Genomic DNA, 26,978 nt, shown 5'->3' on the forward strand with positions numbered 1-26,978 from the left:
TTAGGTCGATCGATCGAACGGTCTGTTCGATCGGCCGGCTTAACCGATCGGTTAGGAACTTTAGTAGTAGTCCTCAGCAGGATGTCACTCGATCGAACAACATGCTCGATCGGGTGGCACTCCATACTACGAACGAGTTATAAAATTGATTAAGTGTTGAAGCTTAGTATCTCATGATTCGATGAGTAATGTTACCAAACAGCTCGTTCGATCGAACATCAACTCGTTCAATACCATACTTCATGAAATTGCCAAAGTGTGGGGCCATATGCTAGCCGATCGGCTGGCCTGGTCGATCGGCTGACATGCTCGATCGGCTGGGTTGTCCGTTCGGACAGCCTAGCCGTTCGGCCAGCATCCTGACATGGTCGACCTGTTCGTCTAACACTTGGCTGTTCTGATTATTTGACGTTCTATTGAGGTAGTTTGACAACGAGTTGAACCATAACACTTCTGTTCTTACTTGTTTCCCCCGCTCGGACAGGAATCACCCAATTCCGGCCGGTGAACTATTCGGAACGGTAGTTTGATGTTTAACCCGAAGTCGGTAATCCTCGTAGACAAAATCCGAACATTGAACCACTCATCCACTAGAATGATTGGTGAGTTGGCTTAAGCTCCGTTTCTACCGGTTTGAAGGCATTGAGTGTAAAAGAGTTGAAAGAAAGTTGGAATTCCTTCTTTCAATCCTTCACATCAAGTAAATGTTTAGATCCTTGATAGATCTCAACTTGTTTATGTGGAAATCGGTTAGATCCGAGCGATTCATGGTGGATTGAGGCCAAACATGATGTTCTTGAAGAAAACCATGATGACATCATCATAAAATGCTTAGATCTTGGTGATTTCACGGTTAGAATTCAAGATTTGAAAGATAGAAAGGTGTAGGAGTGTGTATTGATCAAGAAAGTACAAGATTTAGGATGAAAACTTACCGGAATCGGGAGAAATCTGAGAAAAGATGAGGAGCACGAGCTGGTCGGTCAGAGAGTTTCCAAAAGTGGAAAGAATGACAATGACATCCCTATTTATAGGCTCCAAAAGAGGAAAGGACTGGCCGATCGGCCAGGCATCCCGATCGGACAGCCTGCTCGATTGGACACTCTGTCCGATCGGCTGGGCTGTTCGATCGGCTGACAGCCTGATCGATCAACAGCCTGGTTCGAGTGTTTGGTGCGACAATTTTCGATATTTCGATTGAAGACGATACGAATACGATGGAGTTCCTATTCAAATTACTTTTAATCCCAACCACTATATCTAACATACAATCATCTATATTTCACACTATCCATTATGTTTCGATTGCATTCGATTTGAGTTTCGAGTTTCGATTGATTCGATTGTTTACCACACAAAACATAAAGTAAACACGCACAGGTAACAATTAAGGCACACGCACAAGTAATTATACCGCCAAATTCGCATAATTCGAGTTTCGAGTTCGATTGATGATTCGATTAACTTGATTATTGATTGATTAACTTTATCGCATTGTTACTTCCTACTATTCACAGTCGCAAGTCGGTTCGTGTCGATTAAACATTCAATTACTTCGATTTATTCTGATTAACAACACTTACTCCACATAATACAAATAAAACATAAAATAGACTAATTATAGTCAAAGAAGCCAAAGTTGACTTAGACTTTGACTTTGACTTTGACATTTGAAGACACAAGGTGTTACAATTAAAGCTAAAAGTAAATAGGAAAAAGTTAAAATATGTTAAAAGCTAAAAGTAAATATTAAAAAGATATATTAATATAATAAAATATTAAAAAGCTATATATTATTTAAAATTTGAAATTACTATTTATGGTCCTTCGAAAACTATATATATAAAAGCTAAAAGTAAATAGGAAAAAGTTAAAATGTGTTAAAAGCTAAAAGTAAATATTAAAAAGATATATTAATATAATAAAATATTAAAAAGCTATATATTATTTAAAATTTGAAATTACTATTTATGGTCCTTCGAAAACTATATATATAAAATATTAAAGTAAAGATAGATTTAAAAAAATATTATTAAAAACAAAATAAATGATAAAGGAAATATGGTTTTATAAAAGGAAAAAATATAAAAACGTTAAAAGCTAAAAATAAATAGAAAAAAATTAAAATATGTTAAAAGCTAAAAGTAAATATTAAAAATATATTAATATAATAAAAAATTTAAAAAAAGCTATATATTATTTAAAATTTGAAATTACTAATCATCATGTTCTTTCGAAAACTATATATATAATATAAAATATAATGGCTTGTAGTTTTGAGAAATAATTTGAAATTTGATAATACTGATTAATCAAAGGAGACCCATTTTTGTAGAGTTAATTGCCAAAATCGTCCCTGAGGTTTGGGCACATTTGCCATTTTCGTCCAAAATGACACTTTTGTACCAAATTACCCCCAACGTTTGTAACTTTTTGCCATTTTCATCCAAACCATTAACTTAGTTTATTTTTTTCTGTTAAGTTGAGGATATTTGGATGAAACTGGCAGATATAAAACCACAGGGACGATTTTGGCAATTTACTCAAACCCTTTTTAATTTCTTTTATTTAATTATTTTTGTTACATATATAATAAAAAAGAATTTACATAGAGTTTTTAGAAAAAGAAATTAATAGTTTTGTCACATAATTTTTTATAAATTTTCATCCAAATCACTAACTCAGTTTATTTTTCTGTTAAGGTGAAGGATGTTTTAAATTTTATAAATTAAGACAAAAATTAATTTACAACTTCTTTATATAAATCAGTTTTATAAAGAGAAAACGTCATTGGTGTGCAACACTTAACAACCGATTACAACTTTTAGTATTTATCAGTTGTAGAGATAGAAAAAAAATTGTAAAACGTTACATATTTTTTAAATGTGTTGAGCACCTAGGAAATATGTTGGTAGAAATAAAATATTTATTTAATTAAGATTATGAGGGTAACTAACTAATACTTATTCTGAGTGGCTTGAGTAAAGAAACTTTTGGTTCATAGCATTATAATTACAATTTAATGGGTAATTTTAAGGTTTGGTGACGATACGTTGTTTGATAGGGGGGGGGGACATTGGCTTCTGTTTTTCCTTAGGAGCGAATTTAAAAGAGTAGAAGATGAATTACAAACTTGGTACATATGATAAGATTTTTTTATTTGACCTTTTTCAATAAGGTCACCAGCATTTTAGTTTTATAAAAATTAGAGGTTTAAATAGATTTTATTTTTATAAAACTGATCTATATAAAAAATTAAAAATTAATTTTTGTCTTAGTCTATAAACATCCTTCGCCTTAATAGAAAAATTAACTTAGTTAGTGGTTGAATGGAAATTTATAAAAATTATGTGATAAAGCTATTATTTTTTCCATATAAAAATTGCATGTGTATTCTTTTTTATTAAATATGTAACAAAATTAATTAAATAAAAGAAATTTTTAGGAGTTTGAGTAAATTGTCAAAATCGTTCATGTGGTTTTATATTTGCCAGTTTCATCCAAATATACTCAACTTAACAGAAAAAATAAACTAAGTTAGTGGTTTGGATGAAAATGACAAAAAATTACAAACGTTGGGGGCAATTTGGTACAAAAGTGTCATTTTGAATGAAAATGACAAATCTGTCCAAACCAGGGACACGATTTTGGCAATTAACTCCATTTTTGTATTTACTAAGATTGTGAAAAAAAGTTTCAATACTTGCAAAAATAATAAACACAACCCAAACTTTTTTTTTTTTGTCTAGTCTAGTAGGTTTTATTTTATTTTTTATTTTTATGTTTATATTAAAGGCTTACATATTCATCAATTTATCTGAAAGGAGATCACTGACAGGATTTGTACTTTGTGGTAGATCCAAGATCCCAAAGGGTTTCCAATGTTCAAAGTGACAAGTTGTGGTTGAATAAACATGTCATGATTCATATTTCTTTCATTAAATTTTTAAATTTTAAATATATAATTTCGTTTTTTTTAACTTATAGCAGGTAATATATTATACAAATACAATATTTTATTTCGTTTATTTGTATTTATATGTCTTCATGTTTGTTTAGATACAAAAGTAAACTAAGCTATACTCAACATAATATATATTCAGCCTTAAATATACCTTTAGTTATATTGTACATATGTGCTAACTAAACTAATTGCGTTGATTTAAATAACGAAAACTAATAGCGTCGATTTAAATAAAAATATGCTAAGAATGGGTAAGGATAGTGTAAAAAGGGCCTAAAGTGTGAGAAGTGTATTATAACACTATATATAATACTATATAACACCATATTAACACCGTATAACAATATGTAACACCATATAATACCATATAACATTATGTGACACTATATAACATTATATAACAAATATAACACTATACATCTATCATAGACATGCTATCAGACAACCTATGGTGTTATATTTGTTATATAATGATATATAGTGTTACATAGTGTTATATGGTATTATATGGTGTTACATATTGTTATACGGTATTTATATGGTGTTATATAGTATTATATATAGTGTTATAATACACTTCTCACACTTTGAGCAATCTAATAGAAATTAGAAACAGAGATCAAGTTAATTCATTTAATTAAGTTTCGATTTTCTATTGAAATACACATTTTGTTTCTCTATAAATTTAATATTATTTACTTTCTAACCATTGTAACCTAGTTTAAAACTTTAAATAATAATAACTTGTATAAATCTATACTTAAATGCAAAGTGTTTACTTATATTACACATGTAATGTAAATCATCGGTCATATCATATAAACTATCATGACTTATAATTAGAGTCTGTACAAGCATTTGAATTATATATACATATAAAAAGTAACTTAAGAAACAATGATTTGCCAAAAAGTCACAACTTTTCTCAATTATATATTATATAATACTCTAATTTATAACATTGTTGAGCATTGAGTGTTTGTACTTTGTGCATAAAAGGTCTATCACGCATTGGTTTGTTGTACGGTAGGCTTAGTGGTTTGTTTGGTGCTGAGGAGTTGACACCTGCCGTTTCATTGAGCATATAAGGTTGTTTTTTATAACACCTTCTTATTTAGGAGGTTTAACCTAATTCTCTCCCAGCTCACAATCTCTCACCTCTGTTTCTCTCTTTAAAATGTTTGGTCTTTCACTTCCCTTTCTCTCTCTAAAACATTGAGCAAATGTACACTGCCACCAGTTCAATGCGGCTGAGGAGCTATGGTTCTTTATGATACAGAGGCGATTGGGTGGTTTTAGAGAGAGAAATGGGACGACGGGTGTTGCACCGTCGACGCCAGAGGCTCCGGCCGTCAATGATGGCGGTGATTTGCATTCTATTGTTGCATTGTTGGTTGGAAATTTTGGGGATCTGTTTTGCATACATGTTTGCTTCAAGTTTTGTGTGTTTGGGCAACACAGAGAGAAGGTTTTGCCCTGCCGTTGCCGGCGGCTTTGGTCGTCCATGGCGGCGATGGATTTACATTGCGTGATTCCTTCTTTTCTGTGTTTCACACATTAAAGCTTTTTCTTTGAGTCGATGATAGTCACAGTGTAACTATGGTGTTGATTTGACTATGGATCTATGGGATAATGATGAGATTCACATTGTCTGCAATGATGGTTGTGCTATTAGCTTTAGGACTTGTATGATTGGTTTCTATACAAACAATGGGTTGGTTGTGTTTGGTTTTATGTTAGATTGTGTGTCAGAACTACTGATATCACTCTCTCTAACTTCATATCTCCCCCCCTCTCTCTCTAACGTCTAAGATAAACCCCAAACACACACACGTGTGTGTAAATAGAGATGATGAGAAAGAGAAAGTTTGGCAGACCGATTGGCATGGTGGTCGGACACAACGTACGGTGGCGGAGCCATGGCGGCTCTGTGACGGAGCCACGACGGCTCGGTGGCGGAGCCACAACGGATTTGTGGAACATTGTAGTGTTCTTGACTTTTGTGGCTTGGTTTGGTGTTAAGATGTGGCTTTGTTTGGTTTTACGATGCAGATCTTCATTCTCTCTTTAAGTTCATATCTCTTCTCTGTCTCTCTCTAATGTTTGATGTTAACCCCAAATAAACATACACATATGTGTGTGTAAACAGAGATTATGAGACGGAGATAGAGAGTGTGATGGACCGATTCGCCGATTCGCATGGCGGTTGGCCACCAACTACGGTGGTGGAGCCATGGCAGCTCTGTGATTTCTCAAACCTTTTATTGTGTGTGTGTGTGTTAGATATGAGTTGTTTTATTTATATATTTTTTGCTTTTGTGGGTTTGTGTTTGGCTTTAAAGCTGATTTGCATATATAAAATAAGACATCCAGGCCACCATCTCCGGTGACGCAGCCTAGCCACAATGTTAGTCTTTGTTTGACCAAGTGTTGTGGAATGTTGTTATATGATAGTGTTCTAGCCGGTGATGATGATGACCGCTACTTGGCATGGCAACTCTGGTTGTAGCCATATCAACACTGAACCGAGCTTTGTTGATTATGGCGATGAGGATGTTTGAATCTAAGCTTCTTTTTTCCGACTTTAATTTAGTTGTTGTGTTGATGGTGTTGGCCGTGTTGTTTGAAGATGGCGGTGGTTTTATTTTTTACAGTTGTGGTGGTGGCGAATGTGATGGTTGTGGTGGCTATTGTTGTGATGATTGTGGTGGTTGTGGTCTACCATCGAAAAAAACATTTAACATAGTTACATATATCTAAAATATGTGAAGTTGCATGGGAGCCGATAACCACATACACATGTTTAGAAACAAAACGCATACAAACCTTGATTCTGGAACTAATGGATATTGTCAAGGGTAAATGGACAACGATGGTTTATGGTGCAATAATCTGTACCCAAAACGAATTTACTATCTTAACGATTGTGGTTACTAAATATACTTTATAGATCACCATAATCTAACTTGTCAGAAAAAAAGAATCTATTAATATATTTTAACACCCCGCTACATTGACTCGGTTTTACAACACGTCTTCAAGCCCCTGACGCATCACGGCGACATAAGATACAATGGTTTGCAAAAAGCAAACCAAAAAACCAACATGCAAATCTAATGCATAATGTATTAAGACACCCTTTACACACCATCTAACGAACCCTTTCAGTTTCACCCTTTCACAAAATAACACATTCATTACTTTTTTCTTTTTTTCGAACAACAAACTATAATAATATAAGATAAAATAATAAATTAATGATCATATCATGCACACACGTTTATGTTTTGTGGTGGTGGTGTTGGGGTTCTGGTAATATTATATAAGTTTGGTTATTTAATTCCAAATCAAAATTATATCAAGTTTGGTTATTTAATTCCAAATCAAAATAAGTTGTTTAGTAAAAAAACAATTTTCAAAAATTAAGATCATTAGTTATGAACAAATGGGTGTCGGGGATAAAGTGATTTTAAAGACTTTCATAATAAATATCCCGCAGCAATACACACGGGTGACGTTAACTCGTTAGTGACACAATTTATAAAGTGCCATACATCCTATAAATTTTCTTGGAAGCCGCAACAGAGGCTCACGGACGGCCCACTCTCTCCTCCACATCTCCCCACTACCGGAACTAACACCAGAGACACGCCCCTCTCCTCCCCCTCACAATCCCTCACGCATGGCGTCGGTGCTCACAGACTCACTCCCACCCTTTTTCTTCCACAATGGACACGAGGATCTGCCACGACCTCCAAATAGCTCACAAACGCCCGTTGGAGGTGCTTTTATATCAAACACATTACAGTGTCGTACAAAAAGTTTCATGGCTGGCTGTGCAACATCAAGATCTAAAATAAGTTGCGACTGAAAAACAAAACTACCAGTGACGAGCATCATCAAACCACCACTTAAGGTTACCATGCCCTACGTTAGGCCACAAACAAGGCATCCTTACCTTGATCAGCAACTTTGAACATGCATTAAACATGTACTTAAAGAACATCTAAAAATTCATGAAAATTCGGAAAAAAAAAAAAAAACCGACCAAAAGATTCGCATTTAAAAGCTGAAACGAAACCAAACAAAATATCTATGCTAGATATAGTTCACAATGCATAGCATATAAGTATATAACTCTATAAGACCTTAAAGCGATTTGTTGACTAATAAGTTAAACTTTAAAAGGACTTTTGTAACTTTGTCCACTTGTCCAGCAAAAGTATGATCAGCTGCTAGCTATAGGTGTAAGAAAAACTGCACACTTACATACATAAGCATCCACCAAGAGCTCCCACCAATTTCTTTAAATATAAACTGCAAAATAAAGAAACCGATTGGATTTACAAAACACCTTTTCCTTTGAACTCACGTTAGTACTATGAGCTTGATTAGTATCACCTTTTTGTCCAAACATGGTAAGAAAAACTAGCGTATGGAAACATATAATTACCTCAGGCTCGAAAAAAGGTGGCAGCGTTAGGTCAAAACGCATCAGTTGTCAACACGCTGAGTCCACATGGACAAACCGCTTTCAAGCGACCCAGAAGTGTCATCTCTGCATTTTGAACAAATGAAACCAGATGAACTAGCAAGAGTTTCTGCATCGACAGGCTCATGAATGAATTCAACATGACAAAAGACACATCTCGTCTTAAAGTTTCCCTTCCCTTCAGAACTGTTTTTCCGTTCATTTGATGTTCCTTCTCCATTTAGAGGGATATTATTCAGCTCATTACGCCTCGTTACAGCATCCTGAAGAGAGTTAAATTGTTATTTTATCGTCATTCAGCATACAAAACGAACAACAATTATTCATTCAACACTCGCTCCCGACAACCCTCCATAAACAACTAGTAAACACCACTTCCATTAAAAACCAACATACATACTTTCTTATTTTAGGTGCAGAAGTCAGTCAACCTAATTTGTTAATATGGAAATCCCTAAACGTGTCAAAAAATACATGAGAAAGTCGCTTAACTCAATTTTGTATATTAAACTTGCCTAAACTTATCTAGAACGCACGTACTTGTGAAACATTTTAAAATAATGACTTGTTACGTCTTAAACCGGTAACAAATTAAATGAAGTAAAATTCAAAAATCTGCAAAAAAAAAAAAAGTCGATATCGTCTTATATTAATGAAGAAAAACTATACATGTCAGCATTTTTACAAGCTTGAAATGTCTTTTAATCATATTTTGACATGCTTAAGAGGTAACTAAGTTATTACTTTAACATAGCGAAATTAGGTTGAGACACTTTTTTGTTTATTTTTGACAAGTTTAAGAACTCGAATATATTGAGGGACTTTTTACGTATGTTGGTTTTTTATAGTAACTTTGCTATTTGTGGGATTTACTGGGTATGGTGGTTGTTGTTGTTGTGGTTTTCTATAGTATAAACGCAATATTTTATATAAGGAAACCCGACTACCCAAGTAACAAATTTCTAAAGTTGATGAAATTACAGAACAAAACATTAGTATAAAAACATGTCTAGTATAGAGTACATTGATTACCTTATTTTCAACAGCTGTTTTCTGTGTTACAGAATTCTGAATGATTGAGGGCGGATACTTGGGCTCTCGAATGAGAAGCAGACCGTGGGGTACTGAGCGTTTTCTGGTCAAAGCATCCATATCTAACCTTTGACTGTTTATCATATGATAGTTTTGCATATGCGATTCTAATTCATCTATGGATGTAAATGAATCCCTACAGATATTACACTTGATCAGATTGTGTGTTGGAACTTTATGCAAGCTGTTACTTTCCAAAAGGTTGATTTTTGAAGCAGGATGAGATGATATATGAACTAGAGCTCCCTGCAAAACATTACAAGGTGTGAAAATTAATGTTCAAAGTTTAAACTAACAGAATTGATATGTTGATCGCGTAATGTACTTACTGATCCAAGACCCACTTCAGCAGGATTAGCATTATTTGTTTCGAATTGAGATTTCAAGTAGAATGCAACGTCTTTGCAAGATTTAAAGTGTTCATCCGACGGACTGATGGCATCAAGAAAGCAAAAATATATCAAAGATACATAGTTACATACATATACAGAGGGGTGTATGGATGTGTATATTGAAGCTGATTATGTGATATGACAAATGCTATTTGGCAACTCTCTTTATTATTCGAGCGTTGTTAAAGATACACCACCCAAAAGTGTACACCAGGTCAACTGTCACGTCATACGGGCCATATGGGTCATTAAATGGTCACAGCAAGCATCTTTTATTAGTCAACATCATACCGTCCGTACGACAAGCATATGGTCCGTATGGCAACTCATTGCCCCTATCGTACGGCCCATGACGGTTGTCTGGATAACGTGTGAGTGGTGCATTATTATTATTTCAGATAACACAATTAGCATTTATATACATCCACACACCCAATTCATTCAACTTCAAAACATAATTCACAACTAAATAACAATAAATCACCAACAAAAGTCAATCGAAAAACTACCTGACGAATCTCCGGCAATAAAGTGACGGCTGTCGAACCCGAGGGCGTAACGACAGCAACACCTTCCACCCAACCGGCAACGCTTTCACAAACAGCGCAGCATCGACATACTTCCTCCGCCTCCTAGTACTCCCCCACCGGCCGTCCAAACCGTTCAAAAACCCTAGAAACTCATCCTCCCTCGCCATCCCCTCAGTCATCCTATTCAATCTAGCTTCAAACACACCATCAGCCTCACACACCAAATATTTCAAATCAATCATCTCTCCATTCACATCAACAAAATCTAAACCCTTATATTCACTCTCATTCTCCACTTTCCTCTTCCTCTTCCTCTTCTTCACTCCGCTAGGGTTTTCCTCCACCGCCACCACCGGAACCGCCGTGCCTCTGCTATCGTACGCCGGAGCAGCCGATGCTCTGCTACCGTGCGCCGGAACCGCTGTGCCTCTGCTATCGTACGCCTCTCCGTCCGTAACTAATCTCCGTAACGAATTCAAAATCAACTTGTTCTCCCTCACCTGTACGTCAGCGTCGCCGTCGCTGACGTCATCGGGAACGCGACGGCGATATCCACGGCGGTAGGAGAAGGCGTAAATTCTCCTCGGAGTGGTGTTAACGGCGGCGGTTGAGCCGGTATACCGGGAATCGGAGTCGACTTTCTTTACGACGTCGTTTCCTTCGTCAGGACCGTCGGATGAAGAGCGAGAAAGTGCGTAAAGCTCCCACTGAGAGAATTTCTTCATATCTCTACTCACGCACGAGTTGAAGTTCAATGCCGGATTACTACCGTTACCGTTACCGTCAAGTGATGGTTGATGAGTGTTTTGAATCGGCATTTCGGAGTTTGTTACACCGGCGATGGTGAAATGAGGTGGTGTGGATGATCGGAATGGAGGAGGAATTCAGGCGGTGAGTTGGCTGGAGAAATAATAAGAGTGAAAGTTGGTGATGACACAAGAAAGAGAGACAAGAGTATGTAACCGATGTCTTTTTCAGCTTGATTTCCACGTGTCTGGTCATACTCATGTAATCCTTGTTTTCATTATCATTTTTTATTTTCTGAAAAGTCATTAATACAAAGATCATTATTACTTAGGTTTGAACATATCTTATTACGATGGATTACATTGTTTTTTTTTTTGTTTTTTGTTTTTTTTTTTTTTTTGAGTGGGTTAAATGTATACGTATTTTCCTTGTAAAAATCCTTATTTTTTAGAAGGTTTTATTTTCAAATAAAATGAATTTAGTAATAATAAATATCGATTATAGTAATAAAGTTAAGCAATCTTTTTTCTCAAAACTGTTTGAATGACATTAGAATAACGGAACATGAAAAACATGTTAATTACACACCCCTTAGCTCATCCGTAGTCATAAAGTCCTCTTGTGGGCGTTATGCGACACGTGTCGTGCCACGTCACAAAGGGGCTTTATGACGCGTTATGTCACTAGAGCCCGTAGTCATAAAGTCCCTAGCTCATCATTACTCAATTAATTAATTTTCAACTTTTTAATTAATTTCTAACTTTTTAAAATTAAAATTAAATAAAAAAATGCCAGATTTTTAATGTTAAAAATAACAGAAAAACATGTTTAAAACCAATTTTAAATATTTGAGAAAATGTAGGGACCAAATATGTAAAACTTTAAAAATAAAATAGGCGCCTCCTGTCTTCTTCTTTGTCTTCTTCTCCGGCCGATTTTCCGGCTGAAATTCCGTCTTCTTCCCGGTCTTCTTCTCTGATTTGTAGGTACCAATACTGCCTCCTCTGTCTTCTTCTCCGATTTGCAGGGACCAAACATGTATAAACCAAAAACTTTAAACAACCATCACGCCGCTATGCTGATGGCGTTGGTTCTTTTTTGTGGCCCAAAACGCCCCCCGTCGTCGTGTTACCGGCGCTATGGGGCAAAAATCCAACCTCATACCGCCCCACTACAGACAACCTTATATTTGAGTTACTGTACTTTAAAATATTTCAATCTACTATTACATAAATCATCAATAAATAATACAACAAGGTGAATGATATTAAGTAGTTCTTCATCTAACGTAAATATCTGAAACACGTAAGTGAGAATGGTATTAAGTATTTCTTCATTTAACACAAATATTTGGAACACAATAAACACTTTGGAGTATGAGAAGCCTGCATTTAAATAAAGACAAAAATAATGCTTAAATAATTTCGTTGTAAAAACTACACATACTTATGTTGTATTATACCATAAAAGTGATTTTTTAGCATAACATAGGAAGAAACAATTATTATAAAAAATGATAGCAAATTCTCAAAAGAGATTTAACAACATTATTAACCATGGACGATACAAATGGTAGTAAACAACAACTTTGGATATTACCTTTAATTTCGGCTACATCAAGAAACCCATCAAACAAAGTGATTGAAACCGTCTATGATGTGGAATCAAGGCAACTGTTAAGATGCCAACTTAAGACGAACAACTGAATATTAAACAAATAGATATATTTATTTGGTGGTGTCTTGACAAAATCTTTCTTTGACGACTTAGGATGGGAACGAACTCAATTGTCGATGTCTCTCTCATCTTCTCCTCTAGAAGTCTGAACAACGCTATAACAGGAAAAAAAACAATATCAGCAATTGTTTTTGTTCACAACAATAAACACAACCTTTTCAGGGGCGGCACAAATCTGAGTTGCTTTAAGGTGACAACTTTTTTTATATTAAATCATAGAGTAAGCTGCCATTTTGGTCCCTGGGGTTTGGTCAGTTTTGCCACTTTAGTCCAAATTTCAAACCCGTTGCCATTTTGGTCCCTGTGGTTTCGTTTTTGTTGCCATTTTAGTCCAAATTTCAAATTTGGCCAGATTCCCAAACTTAATTAAAACCTTTTATTTTGTCTTTATTCTTAAGGGCATTTTGGTCATTTTAGAATTATTATAAGTCACAACTAATTAAAAATAATAAACCCAAAAACATCATCTTCCCCAAATCATTTCCCAGAACATCATCTTCCCCAAACCCTCCCAAACCCAAACCCTCTACATTCCTAAAGTCGGCTGTCTGTCACCAGTTACCACTTCACAATCACAAACTCCACCGTCCACCTATGCTCACCATAACCGTTGCTTCTACTACTTAAACACTCACTCAAACTGCCTGCAGTACAATCATACATACAAACACTTAACACCAATGAGTTTCAGAGATGAAAACGAAGATGGAAGAACCGATAGTTACCTCAAAAAAAAACATTTCTCCACACCGGCAGTTGGTACCGTATGGGTTCTAGACAATAGACAATCCAGCATGATGTCGTCATCTCAGATGAGCTGAGATCGTTCTGTTTCTGTTCTTGCCTGTCTTCTCATCGTTGCGCTTGGTCCTATTCAGTTTGGTTTCACTTTAAGCATATTCTGATCTTCTTTTGTTTGTTGAAGTGATGGTAGCGGTGGTGAGAAGGGGGAGGAGGTGTGTGGCGGGTGGAGGAGTGGTGGTGGTGGTGCTGCAGATCCGGTTAAGAGGGTTTGGGAAGGTTTGGGGAAGATGATGTTTTGGGAAATGATTTGGGGAAGATGATGTTTTTGGGTTTATTATTTTTAATCAGTTATAAGTTATAATAATTCTAAAATGACCAAAATGCCCCTGAGAATAAAGACAAAATAGAAGGTTTTAAGTTTGGGAATCTGACCAAATTTGAAATTTGGACCAAAATGGCAACAAAAACGAAACCATAGGGACCAAAATGGCAACAGGTTTGAAATTTGGACTAAAGTGGCAAAACTGGCCAAACCTCAGGGACCAAAATGACAGTTTAGTCTAAATCATATTAATTTGATGATACTCAGAAATATTAGTGTGGTTGTCTTGGCATTTGAACATCGCTTTTCCAAAATATCGGGTAACTATAGTTGCCTCTATAATTTATATGTAATGTAACGTTTGATATTGGGGAACAAAACACGAACTAATAACATCATCTCAGGCCCCAACTTCTAACATGATGACCGTATCGGAAAGTGTCAATTTTAAATTAGGAAAGCAATAAGATTTTACACAAAAAGGCAAACTATATCCACATAAGACTATGTAACACTTACAATTCTGATACCCTCTTGTAACATCGCTGGTGAATCCACAAGCGCTATATGTTTTGAAGCAATATCAAAAAAGGCCTGCAAACAAAAACAAAAAAAGAGCGAAGAAAAATGAAATAAATTCATCATTTCTTTGTCTTTTGCAAGTCAAACTCCGGTGACCTTATATAGTTCAACAATTCAGCAAGAAACATGAAGGACCCATTTCAATAAATTCAAACCAAAGTGACCCGTTTCAATAGACATGGGTTGTAAACTTAAAATAGTAACATGTAACTGTCAATCTGATAAGATTTTTTCTTTATAGGATTTAAGTACCTTACTGGCAATGATCCCAATACAGCACTACCAAAGTTCAGAGTCGCAATTACACTCTCAGCCTGAAAGACACACTATATTACCACCTAAAACATATCCGACATGGTTTCGACACCAATATAATTCTAATTTGAGCCAATCTTTTAATGCAACTATATTGCTATGTTAAGCAAAACAGAGTACATAGAACACAATGAAGTTTTGGGTACAAATATAATAAACTTTTGAATACATATATAATAATGTCATAATAAACTATGAGTGCTAGGGATTAGGATCAAATACAAAGGATCCTAATTGTAAGAAGTGTAAGAAGGATTTATAGAGTGACAAGTGTCCAATAACCTAAAAAAACCCACTACACAAAAAAACCCACTACAAAAAAAAAAAAAAAACCTTAAACATCCACCACCACCAAAAACCTAAACCCCCCCCCCCCCACACATCACCCACCCTAAAAAAAAAAAAAAATTTTTTTTTCCGAGGGGGTGGGGGGTGGGGGTTTAGGTTTTTGGGTGGGGGTGGGTGTGGGTGTTTAGTTTTTTTTTAGATTTTTTTTAGGTTTTTGGGGGGTGGGTTGAGGGGGGGGGGGGGGGTAGGTTTTTTTAGGTTTTTTGGGGGGGGGGGGAGGGGTTAGTTTTTTTTAGGTTTTTGGGGGGTGAGGGTGGGGGGGTTTAGGTTTTTTGGGGGTTTTTTTGTGAGGTATAGTTTTTTTTTTGTTTTTTTTTGCCGGGGGGGTGGGGGTGGGGAGGGGGGTGGGGGGTTTAGGTTTTTTGGTTGGGGGGGGGGGGTTTAGGTTTTTGAGTGGTGGTGGGTGGGGGTGGGTGTTTAAGTTTTTGGTGGTGATGTAGTGAGTTTAGTTTTAGGTTATTAGACACTTGTTACTCTATAAATCCTTCTTACACTTCTTACAATTAGAAGACTTTATAGAATAACTTGACCCTGAGTGCTAGAGTGTTGTCTACATAACTACCATTTTCTTCTCTTTGTATACATGTTTGGGCATTGTTCCTACTCTGATTGAACCGAACCGAGTGCTCGATGGCTCTATAAGACCACCTGGTAAATAAGTTTTAAATTAATAATTTTATACTGAAACTAATATATTGATTTTCGTTGGAAAGAAAACAATGATCAACCAAACTAACCTAGTACGACCTGAGCACCTTTCGGTCTTTTTCTAAGTGAATCGTTCTACTCAAACATGTTTCATCCCTTTTTTCAAAGTAGCGCGCTCTAACCAGATCCTGTTCTAAACTGGCACTTGACCTTTTTGGCATAATAAACATCAGACATGAACGTTCACAAACATGTACTAAGACTTTATGAGATCCATATGCTTCTACGCTTTTGATGCTGTGAAGCAATTTCTACACCCACACTACGGCCTAGCGCATGTGGCGTACTTTTTCTAAACCAACTTATAGTAGTGGTTATTTATTAGAATCTAATACTAATAAAGCATTCCTATTAAGGCCACATGACATTCTAATACTGTTAAAACATTTTTATTAATGCCACATGACATTCTCTCCACTAACGTATTAATAATATTATTAATATTGTTAATTATTATATTAATTTAAATCTAATAACTAATATATGCACCATCATCTTTAAAATTTGAGTACTAATAATGACACATGATATTCTCTCTACTAATTTAGTAATAATATTAATAATATTACTAATTATTATTTTTAATTTAATATCTAATATATGCACCCTCACCCTCTCCTTTAATTAATTAACTAATAATAATATTTGATATCCGATTAATAGACATAAATTTATTATAAATACTTAAATCTAAATTTACATTTATCTTTAGTGTGAAGATTGCAACATAATTGACTTATAAACCCACAAAAACATAATTAGTTAATAATATTATTAGATATCATATTAACATACGTAAATTTATTATAACACATAAATCAAAATTTTGCATTTAGGTTTACTAGAAATATTGAAACATAATCCAAAAATCATAAACCCATCAAAATTTATCATCAACAAAGAAAAATGTATCAATACACGACTTAACAGTGAGATTTGGATTTATAATTTTATATTTTAATTGATTTTTAAATAAATAATAAAATCCATTTTGATTTTAATTATTTAAATCAACCATATATTTTAGGTATGGTTTTATGTTGATTAACCTAACACATCGTAGATAAATTTGTAGAGGATTAACAACATGCAATGAAATTAATAAAGAATGTATATTGCATGTGTTGATAATAGAAATTATGTAATTCTATAATGTTTAAAAAAATGCATACTTGAATTATTTTTCATACATACAACAATATAAAATGAATGTACAATTACACAAATCTCTACATATTTTTTTGTACATGACATTTATTGTATTGTTCGTAGTTTAATAAAGATTAAATTTTCTTTATAACAATCTATTCTAATAAATGATATAAGGAAACCCGACTACCCAAGTAACAAATTTCTAAAGTTGATGAAATTTTCTATAGTATAAACGCAATATTTTATATAAGGAAACCCGACTACCCAAGTAACAAATTTCTAAAGTTGATGAAATTACAGAACAAAACATTAGTATAAAAACATGTCTAGTATAGAGTACATTGATTACCTTATTTTCAACAGCTGTTTTCTGTGTTACAGAATTCTGAATGATTGAGGGCGGATACTTGGGCTCTCGAATGAGAAGCAGACCGTGGGGTACTGAGCGTTTTCTGGTCAAAGCATCCATATCTAACCTTTGACTGTTTATCATATGATAGTTTTGCATATGCGATTCTAATTCATCTATGGATGTAAATGAATCCCTACAGATATTACACTTGATCAGATTGTGTGTTGGAACTTTATGCAAGCTGTTACTTTCCAAAAGGTTGATTTTTGAAGCAGGATGAGATGATATATGAACTAGAGCTCCCTGCAAAACATTACAAGGTGCGAAAATTAATGTTCAAAGTTTAAACTAACAGAATTGATATGTTGATCGCGTAATGTACTTACTGATCCAAGACCCACTTCAGCAGGATTAGCATTATTTGTTTCGAATTGAGATTTCAAGTAGAATGCAACGTCTTTGCAAGATTTAAAGTGTTCATCCGACGGACTGATGGCATCAAGAAAGCAAAAATATATCAAAGATACATAGTTACATACATATACAGAGGGGTGTATGGATGTGTATATTGAAGCTGATTATGTGATATGACAAATGCTATTTGGCAACTCTCTTTATTATTCGAGCGTTGTTAAAGATACACCACCCAAAAGTGTACACCAGGTCAACTGTCACGTCATACGGGCCATATGGGTCATTAAATGGTCACAGCAAGCATCTTTTATTAGTCAACATCATACCGTCCGTACGACAAGCATATGGTCCGTATGGCAACTCATTGCCCCTATCGTACGGCCCATGACGGTTGTCTGGATAACGTGTGAGTGGTGCATTATTATTATTTCAGATAACACAATTAGCATTTATATACATCCACACACCCAATTCATTCAACTTCAAAACATAATTCACAACTAAATAACAATAAATCACCAACAAAAGTCAATCGAAAAACTACCTGACGAATCTCCGGCAATAAAGTGACGGCTGTCGAACCCGAGGGCGTAACGACAGCAACACCTTCCACCCAACCGGCAACGCTTTCACAAACAGCGCAGCATCGACATACTTCCTCCGCCTCCTAGTACTCCCCCACCGGCCGTCCAAACCGTTCAAAAACCCTAGAAACTCATCCTCCCTCGCCATCCCCTCAGTCATCCTATTCAATCTAGCTTCAAACACACCATCAGCCTCACACACCAAATATTTCAAATCAATCATCTCTCCATTCACATCAACAAAATCTAAACCCTTATATTCACTCTCATTCTCCACTTTCCTCTTCCTCTTCCTCTTCTTCACTCCGCTAGGGTTTTCCTCCACCGCCACCACCGGAACCGCCGTGCCTCTGCTATCGTACGCCGGAGCAGCCGATGCTCTGCTACCGTGCGCCGGAACCGCTGTGCCTCTGCTATCGTACGCCTCTCCGTCCGTAACTAATCTCCGTAACGAATTCAAAATCAACTTGTTCTCCCTCACCTGTACGTCAGCGTCGCCGTCGCTGACGTCATCGGGAACGCGACGGCGATATCCACGGCGGTAGGAGAAGGCGTAAATTCTCCTTGGAGTGGAGTTAACGGCGGCGGTTGAGCCGGTATACCGGGAATCGGAGTCGACTTTCTTTACGACGTCGTTTCCTTCGTCAGGACCGTCGGATGAAGAGCGAGAAAGTGCGTAAAGCTCCCACTGAGAGAATTTCTTCATATCTATACTCACACACGAGTTGAAGTTCAATGCCGGATTACTACCGTTACCGTTACCGTTACCGTCAAGTGATGGTTGATGAGTGTTTTGAATCGGCATTTCGGAGTTTGTTACACCGGCGATGGTGAAATGAGGTGGTGTGGATGATCGGAATGGAGGAGGAATTCAGGCGGTGAGTTGGCCGGAGAAATAATAAGAGTGAAAGTTGGTGATGACACAAGAAAGAGAGACAAGAGTATGTAACCGATGTCTTTTTCAGCTTGATTTCCACGTGTCTGGTCATACTCATGTAATCCTTGTTTTCATTATCATTTTTTATTTTTTTGAAAAGTCATTAACAGAAAGATCATTATTACTTAGGTTTGAACATATCTTATTACGATGGATTACATTTTTTTTTTTTTTTTGACTGGGTTAAATGTATCCGACTATCCGTATGTTACTTGTAAAAATCCTAATTTTTTTAAAAGGTTTTATTTTCAAATAAAATGAATTTCGTAATAATAATATCGATTATAATAATAAGAGTAAACTGGCATTTTGGTCCCTGAGGTTTGTTAACTTTTGCCATTTTAGTCCAAATTTAAAACCTTTTGCATCTGGATCCATGTGGTTTCATTTTTATTGCCATTTTGGTCCAAAAATAAATCAGGTCATATTTCTCAAATTAAATGCTGCTATTTTGTTCTTTTTCTCAGGTGCAAAATAGTCATTTTAAGCATTAATATATAAAAATAAAATAAAAATAAGCACAAAAGTCTGCACTCTCTCCCTCTCTAAACACCCTCTCTCTCTATTCTCTCTCTCTCTAATACAGTTCAGATATTCATAATCATATTCATCTGTTAACCTGATTCATTCTCTTCGCCAGATGTACCGTCACCGGCGAAACAAAACAACTAAAACATTCAACTCCGGCACCGGAATAACCGACTGAAATCACCGCCATGGAATCTTGAACTCCGGCGATACACACATTCATTCACTCTCTCTCGCACACACCATCTCTCTCTCTCAGTACTCTTCCACCACCATCACCATCAGTCTACCACCATTAAAACCAACCTTCAACCACCACCTGCCGCCCCTTCTTCAAACCGCCGCCTGCAACCACCACCTGTCACCTTCCTTCATTCTCCCATAACCATAAAAATTTTCAAAACCTAGAGAGAGAAACAATCTGCAACCCTAACTGCCACACAGGCTCTGCATTCACCAATCAAGAAACAAAAACCCCAAATTCACAACTAAAATGATCAAATTGCAACTGAAGTAGAAATGTGAAAATGCAAAGTGTACTGACCTTCGAGCCTTGTTTGTTTAGTCACCGGATCGGACTGTGACATCTCCATTAGAGAGAGAAAGAAGAGGGTTTCAGGTTTGGGTTTCAAGATCGGATTTTTAAAGATCGGATTTTTAGAGAGAGAAAGAAGAGGGTTTCAGGTTTGGATTTCTGGGTCTATTTCTCACACAATCTTTCTCTCTCTAGATGTATAGGTATAGTGTGTGTATGTATCTTTGATGAGAAGAGAAGTTTGTGGTGTTGCCGGAGAACCTCGCCAGAGAAGACGAGAGTGAGAGGGAGGAGGAGGGTGGTCGTGGTGTGGTGGATCCAGCGAAGAGAATGAATATGAGGGTTTGGGTATGCTAATTTAAGAGGGTTTGGGTATGCTAATTTAAGAGAGAGAAGGGAGAGACAGAGGGGTCTTTAATTTAAATAAAAAATAAAAAAATAACCAATTTACCCCTGAAGATAAGGACAGAAAACAAGGATTTAATTTGAGGAATATGAGCTGAATTCACTTTTGGACCAAAATGGCACAAAACTGAAATCACAGGGACCAAAATGAAAGTTTTGGATTAAAGTGGCAAAACTGCCCAAACCTCAGGGACCAAAATGACAGTTTACTGTAATAATAAAGTTACACAATCCTTTTTCTCAAAACTGTTTGAATGACATTATAACTAGATTTATTACCCGCCGCAATGCGGCGGGGATCCCATATGCATCATACTTGATAAAACCCAAAATAAAACCCAAGTTAACATTCCATTGTCACATCGCCTAACCTATAAATCAAGGATGTACAAAACGAAGCTACATAAAATGAATCTCACTAAAATCTAACTGAAAATCTAGACGTGAAACTAAATGTATGTACTTTCTGAGTGACTGCTTGAATTATTGCGGCTGCTTCTTCGGGTTTGCATTCAAGAAGTAATCACTGCAAAAGGATAAAGACAATTATAACTAAAGACATCTGAAATAAAACATGATCCGAATAATTAATACCTTTTGCACATGAAAAAGCGCTACCAATTGTGTGTATTTTCATCGGCCCCAATCTTAATTTTCTCAATCTTCTATAAACTATCAACATCTCCTCTTCCATAAACTATCAACATCTCCTGTAAAATATCAAACATAAATGTCTTAATTTCAAGGTCCTGACTAATTCACCTCCACAAAATGATGTTACTTAGTTTGATATCAATGATTGTTAAAAGACCAAAATTCATATTAAATACTAATAATTATTATAACATAAGAATTGTAAATGGGTTACCTAGTTTGGCAGCAAATGACATCCAAGTACCTAATGAAGTCCATCTTAATCCCGATATGACAACTTTTTGCAAGCTCCGTCAACAACTCCCAGTTCCCTGTGTTGTAGCAAATGTTGCTAGAATAATATAAGATGCATTGATAACAACATTCGAATATAATTAGATTTAATCCATTTACACTTTGTATTTTCAATCCGTGGGTCCCATAGAGTGTAAATTTGTAACACCATGTAGGACCCAAGGGAGTGTGAAATGACCAATATAAAGTATCTTTGCAACAACATGACTCGTTTAGTGGTAAGCGTGTGATTCCCTCTAGCAGTTTGAATTTCACCCAAGTCCCATTGGTTAAGAGGGTATTGATGGAGCAAAAGAACCATTTGTAAAGAGCAGGTATGTTGTCTCTAGTTAACTCAAAACGACTTTTTTTTATAAGAGTCTCTTCTTAGTCTAACAAATATGTGTTAGTTTGTTTCAATTGAAAAGCTCTTTCACCCTCTTAAGTTAGACTCTTAGAGGGTGAAAGACCTTTTCAATTGAAACAAACTAAAGCATATGTGTGTGAAATTGCCTACAAAAACTTAACATGAAATTTCTACTAATTATAATATTTTGGAAAAGATGAAATAAAGTGCATTGTATTTTACTATTTTATGCATATGATAGTCATTCACATAAGAGAACTTTTAACTCAGAATATATCAACAAAAATATTTGTGCCATAATTCTTACAGAATCATCATACTACCTACTTAATTATTTTGTAGTTAATTTTCAGAAAAATATAATTTGAAGTTTGTATCTATCCTGCCACATCTTACTTCTAGTATATATCTTTCTATATTTGTTTGAAATTATAGTAGTAAAGAACATTAGTTTTAAGAAAGCATATACAATATTTTAAACCACTGCTATCATCTTCTCCAATAGAACCCTAAAAATGCCCGATATTTCAAACTCAATATTCGATTCTCATGATTATAGTTAACAACTAAATGCTTAGGGCTTTTGTTTAAAATCAGAAAACGAAGAGATTGGGGTTAGATTTACCTCGAATAGGTGCACACATTACGACGGTGGCTCGTTGGTAAAGCTTGCTGCTACGGCTATGAAAACATAAACATATCAATCAGAATTCAAGCAAAGAACAACGACAAACTAACCTAACATAAAGACATAAAATTTAAAGTATGTTTAACAACTACAAACGACGAAACCAATCCACAAAAAAACAGAATTATATTGAAGCGAAACCATTAATGTTAGGGTTAACTGAATACAAAAGCAAAGCGAATGCCAAATTAACATGTACAGAGATATTAATCGAGATGTATAACCGATGAAAACATGTGCAAGTGCAAGCTAGGGTGAGGATTATACCTGCAGAGAGACGGGCTGTTGATCCGATTCACTCTCAACTCTTCATAATTAACTTCCCAAATCTAACAACAATCAATAGGTAAACAACAACAAAAACAAACCATCAACAGTTTCACTTAATTACAACCCCAAATCGCACCTTAATATAGAGGCAGGACGCCAGAACCCTAAGCGCCGCCGTGAACCAGTTCGAGACACCTAACTGCTGTTAGAAAGCTTGCCCTCACCGGTGGTTGAGTGACACACCACCGTCTCTCTGTCGACGGAACCCGATCCATGCTTCGTCTCCCAAAACTCCGATTTGGCGTTGATTGGCGACATTGGTGGATGGGTTTTTCAAGCGGCAGCGTAGTGAGAGTTGTGGGTTTTTTTCAAGCAGAGATGGTATATGAGAGGTAGTGAAATGTGGGTGGACAGTTGAAACGTTTTTTTTTTTTTGAAAACACCCCAAGCACATTGTACAACCCATCCAAGCCTAAAAAGGTTGCTTATTTATAGGTTCTAATAAGGGAACATGAAAAAAATGTTAATTACACACCCCTTATATTTGAGTTACTGTACTTTAAAATATTTCAATCTTCTATTACATAAAGCAACAATAAGTAACACAATAAGGTGAATGATATTAAGTAGTTCTTCATCTAACGCAAATATCCGAAACACGTAAGTGATACAATAAAGTGAATGATATTAAGTATTTCTTCATCTAACACAAATATTTGGAACACAATAAACACTTTGGAGTATGAGAAGCCTGCATTTAAATAAAAACAAAAACAATGCTTAAATAATTTCATTGTAAAAACTACACATGCTTATGCTGTATTATACCTTAAAAGTGATTTTTTAGCATAACATATAAAGAAACAATTATTATAAAAAATGATAGCAAATTCTCAAAAGAGATTTAACAACATTATTAACCATGGACGATACAAATGGTAGTAAACAACAACTTTGGATATTACCTTTAATTTCGGCTACACCAAGGAAACCATCAAACAAAGTGACTGAAACCGTAAATAATGTGGAATCAAGGCAATTGTTAAGATGCCAACTTAAGACGAACAACTGAATATTAAACAAATAGATATATTTACTTGGTGGTGTCTTGACAAAATCTTTCTTTGGCGACTTAGGATGGGAACGAACTCAATTGTCGATGTCTCTCTCATCTCCTCCTCTAGAAATCTGAACAACCTGCTATAACAGGAAAAAAACAATATCAACAATTGTTTTTGTTCACAACAATAAACACAACCTTTTTAGGGGCGGCACAAATCTGAGTTGCTTTAAGGTGACAACTTTTTTTTTATATTAAATCATAATACTTTGATGACACTCAGAAATATTAGTGTGGTTGTCTTGGCATTTGAACATCTCTTTTCCAAAATATCGGGTAACTATAGTTGCCTCTATAATTTATATGTAATGTAACGTTTGATAATGGGGAACAAAACACGAATTAATAACATCGTCTCAGGCCCCAACTTCTAACAAGATGACCATATCGGAAAGTGTCAATTTTAAATTAGGAAAGCAATAAGATTTTACACAAAAAGGCAAACTATATCCACATAAGACTATGTAACGCTTACAATTCTCATACCCTCTTGTAACATCGCTGGTGAATCCACAAGCGCCATATGTTTTGAAGCAGTATCAAAAAAGGCCTGCAAACAAAAACAAAAAAAAGAGCGAAGAAAAATGAAATAAATTCATCATTTCTTTGTCTTTTGCAAGTCAAACTCCGGTGACCTTATATAGTTCAACAATTCAGCAAGAAACATGAAGGACCCATTTGGCATGTTCTGCTTTTAGATGATTTTTATACTTTACCCGTTGACCCATTATCAATAAATTCAAACCAAAGTGACTCGTTTCAATAGACATGGGTTGTAAACTTAAAATAGTAACATGTAACTGTCAATCTGATAAGTTTTTTTCTTTATAGGATTTAAGTACCTTATTGGCAACGATCCCAATACAGCACTGCCAAAGTTCAGAGTCGCAATTACATTCTCAGCCTGAAAGACACACTATATTACCACCTAAAACATATCTGACATGGTTTTGACACCAATATAATTCTAATTTGAGCCAATCTTTTAATGCAACTATATTGCTATGTTAAGCAAAACAGAGTACATAGAACACAATGAAGTTTTGGGTACAAATATAATAAACTTTTGAATACATATATAATAATGTCATAACAAACTATGAGTGCTAGAGTGTTGTCTACATAACTACCATTTTCTTCTCTTTGTATACATGTTTGGGCATTGTTCCTACTCTGATTGAACCGAACCGAGTGCTCGATGGCTCTATAAGACCACCTGGTAAATAAGTTTTAAATTAATAATTTTATACTGAAACTAATATATTGATTTTCGTTGGAAAGAAAACAATGATCAACCAAACTAACCTAGTATGACCTGAGCACCTTTCGGTCTTTTTCTAAGTGAATCGTTCTACTCAAACATGTTTCATCCCTTTTTTCAAAGTAGCGCGCTCTAACCAGATCCTGTTCTAAACTGGCACTTGACCTTTTTGGCATAATAAACATCAGACATGAACGTTCACAAACATGTACTAAGACTTTATGAGATCCATATGCTTCTACGCTTTTGATGCTGTGAAGCAATTTCTACACCCACACTACGGCCTAACGCATGAGGCGTACTTTTTCTAAACCAACTTATAGTAGTGGTTATTTATTAGAATCTAATACTAATAAAGCATTCCTATTAAGGCCACATGACATTCTAATACTGTTAAAACATTTTTATTAATGCCACATGACATTCTCTCCACTAACGTATTAATAATATTATTAATATTGTTAATTATTATATTAATTTAAATCTAATAACTAATATATGCACCATCATCTTTAAAATTTGAGTACTAATAATGACACATGATATTCTCTCTACTAATTTAGTAATAATATTAATAATATTACTAATTATTATTTTTAATTTAATATCTAATATATGCACCCTCACCCTCTCCTTTAATTAATTAACTAATAATAATATTTGATATCCGATTAATAGACATAAATTTATTATAAATACTTAAATCTAAATTTACATTTATCTTTAGTGTGAAGATTGCAACATAATTGACTTATAAACCCACAAAAACATAATTAGTTAATAATATTATTAGATATCATATTAACATACGTAAATTTATTATAACACATAAATCAAAATTTTGCATTTAGGTTTACTAGAAATATTGAAACATAATCCAAAAATCATAAACCCATCAAAATTTATCATCAACAAAGAAAAATGTATCAATACACGACTTAACAGTGAGATTTGGATTTATAATTTTATATTTTAATTGATTGTTAAATAAATAATAAAATCCATTTTGATTTTAATTATTTAAATCAACCATATATTTTAGGTATGGTTTTATGTTGATTAACCTAACACATCGTAGATAAATTTGTAGAGGATTAACAACATGCAATGAAATTAATAAAGAATGTATATTGCATGTGTTGATAATAGAAATTATGTAATTCTATAATGTTTAAAAAAATGCATACTTGAATTATTTTTCATACATACAACAATATAAAATGAATGTACAATTACACAAATCTCTACATACTTCTTTGTACATGACATTTATTGTATTGTTCGTAGTTTAATAAAGATTAAATTTTCTTTATAACAATCTATTCTAATAAATGATTTTAAAAAATGTCATGTGTCTAACCATTTTTTCCTACCACAATTTTCTAATTTATATTTTTAAACAAATATAATAATTAGTATCAAATTCTTTGAGATAGACATGTGTCTCCAAAGTGAAAGATATTTA

The 26,978-nt window shown here is 34.8% G+C and overlaps 2 protein-coding genes and 1 long non-coding RNA gene across 4 annotated transcripts; all 3 read right to left on the minus strand.

Annotated features, from left to right (window-relative positions):
* Nucleotides 1-8,006: 8,006 nt before the first annotated feature.
* On the minus strand, nucleotides 8,007-11,549 carry LOC110916973. Its single transcript, XM_022161607.2, has 5 exons — nucleotides 10,450-11,549; nucleotides 9,878-9,980; nucleotides 9,489-9,794; nucleotides 8,418-8,719; nucleotides 8,007-8,281 (listed from the first exon to the last, which is right to left on the minus strand). Exons 1-4 carry the CDS (start codon nucleotides 11,286-11,288, stop codon nucleotides 8,459-8,461), a joined length of 1,509 nt encoding a protein of 502 aa, XP_022017299.1. The 5' UTR covers nucleotides 11,289-11,549; the 3' UTR covers nucleotides 8,007-8,281; nucleotides 8,418-8,458.
* Nucleotides 11,550-12,734: 1,185 nt separating this feature from the next.
* LOC110916979 lies at nucleotides 12,735-19,542 on the minus strand. Of its 2 annotated transcripts, XM_022161613.2 has the most exons (5): nucleotides 18,436-19,542; nucleotides 17,864-17,966; nucleotides 17,475-17,780; nucleotides 14,540-14,614; nucleotides 12,735-13,049 (listed from the first exon to the last, which is right to left on the minus strand). In XM_022161613.2, exons 1-5 carry the CDS (start codon nucleotides 19,278-19,280, stop codon nucleotides 13,032-13,034), a joined length of 1,347 nt encoding a protein of 448 aa, XP_022017305.1. In that variant the 5' UTR covers nucleotides 19,281-19,542; the 3' UTR covers nucleotides 12,735-13,031. The 2 variants fall into 2 exon arrangements, with proteins under 2 accessions (XP_022017305.1, XP_035841119.1); XM_035985226.1 differs by lacking the exons at nucleotides 12,735-13,049; nucleotides 14,540-14,614 and adding an exon at nucleotides 14,779-14,916.
* Nucleotides 19,543-19,944: 402 nt separating this feature from the next.
* On the minus strand, nucleotides 19,945-23,561 carry LOC110917521. The gene is made up of 7 exons (XR_002580618.2): nucleotides 23,269-23,561; nucleotides 23,130-23,191; nucleotides 22,800-22,855; nucleotides 21,749-21,845; nucleotides 21,475-21,590; nucleotides 20,485-21,406; nucleotides 19,945-20,387 (listed from the first exon to the last, which is right to left on the minus strand). It is a non-coding gene; the product is annotated as an uncharacterized LOC110917521 (long non-coding RNA).
* Nucleotides 23,562-26,978: the final 3,417 nt, after the last annotated feature.

This window comes from Helianthus annuus, chromosome 16, assembly GCF_002127325.2.
Source record: "Helianthus annuus cultivar XRQ/B chromosome 16, HanXRQr2.0-SUNRISE, whole genome shotgun sequence".
Classification (NCBI taxonomy): Eukaryota; Viridiplantae; Streptophyta; class Magnoliopsida; order Asterales; family Asteraceae; genus Helianthus; species Helianthus annuus.

Coding starts and splice junctions, on each gene's coding strand:
- LOC110916973 (XM_022161607.2), bottom strand. CDS start 11,288: ATGCCGATTCAAAACACTCATCAACCATCACTTGACGGTAACGGTAAC. Junction 9,981..10,449: donor TATTGCCGGAGATTCGTCAG/GTAGTTTTTCGA, acceptor TGATGCCATCAG/TCCGTCGGATGAACACTTTA. Junction 9,795..9,877: donor CTGAAGTGGGTCTTGGATCA/GTAAGTACATTA, acceptor AATGTTTTGCAG/GGAGCTCTAGTTCATATATC.
- LOC110916979 (XM_035985226.1), bottom strand. CDS start 19,280: ATGCCGATTCAAAACACTCATCAACCATCACTTGACGGTAACGGTAAC. Junction 17,967..18,435: donor TATTGCCGGAGATTCGTCAG/GTAGTTTTTCGA, acceptor TGATGCCATCAG/TCCGTCGGATGAACACTTTA. Junction 17,781..17,863: donor CTGAAGTGGGTCTTGGATCA/GTAAGTACATTA, acceptor AATGTTTTGCAG/GGAGCTCTAGTTCATATATC.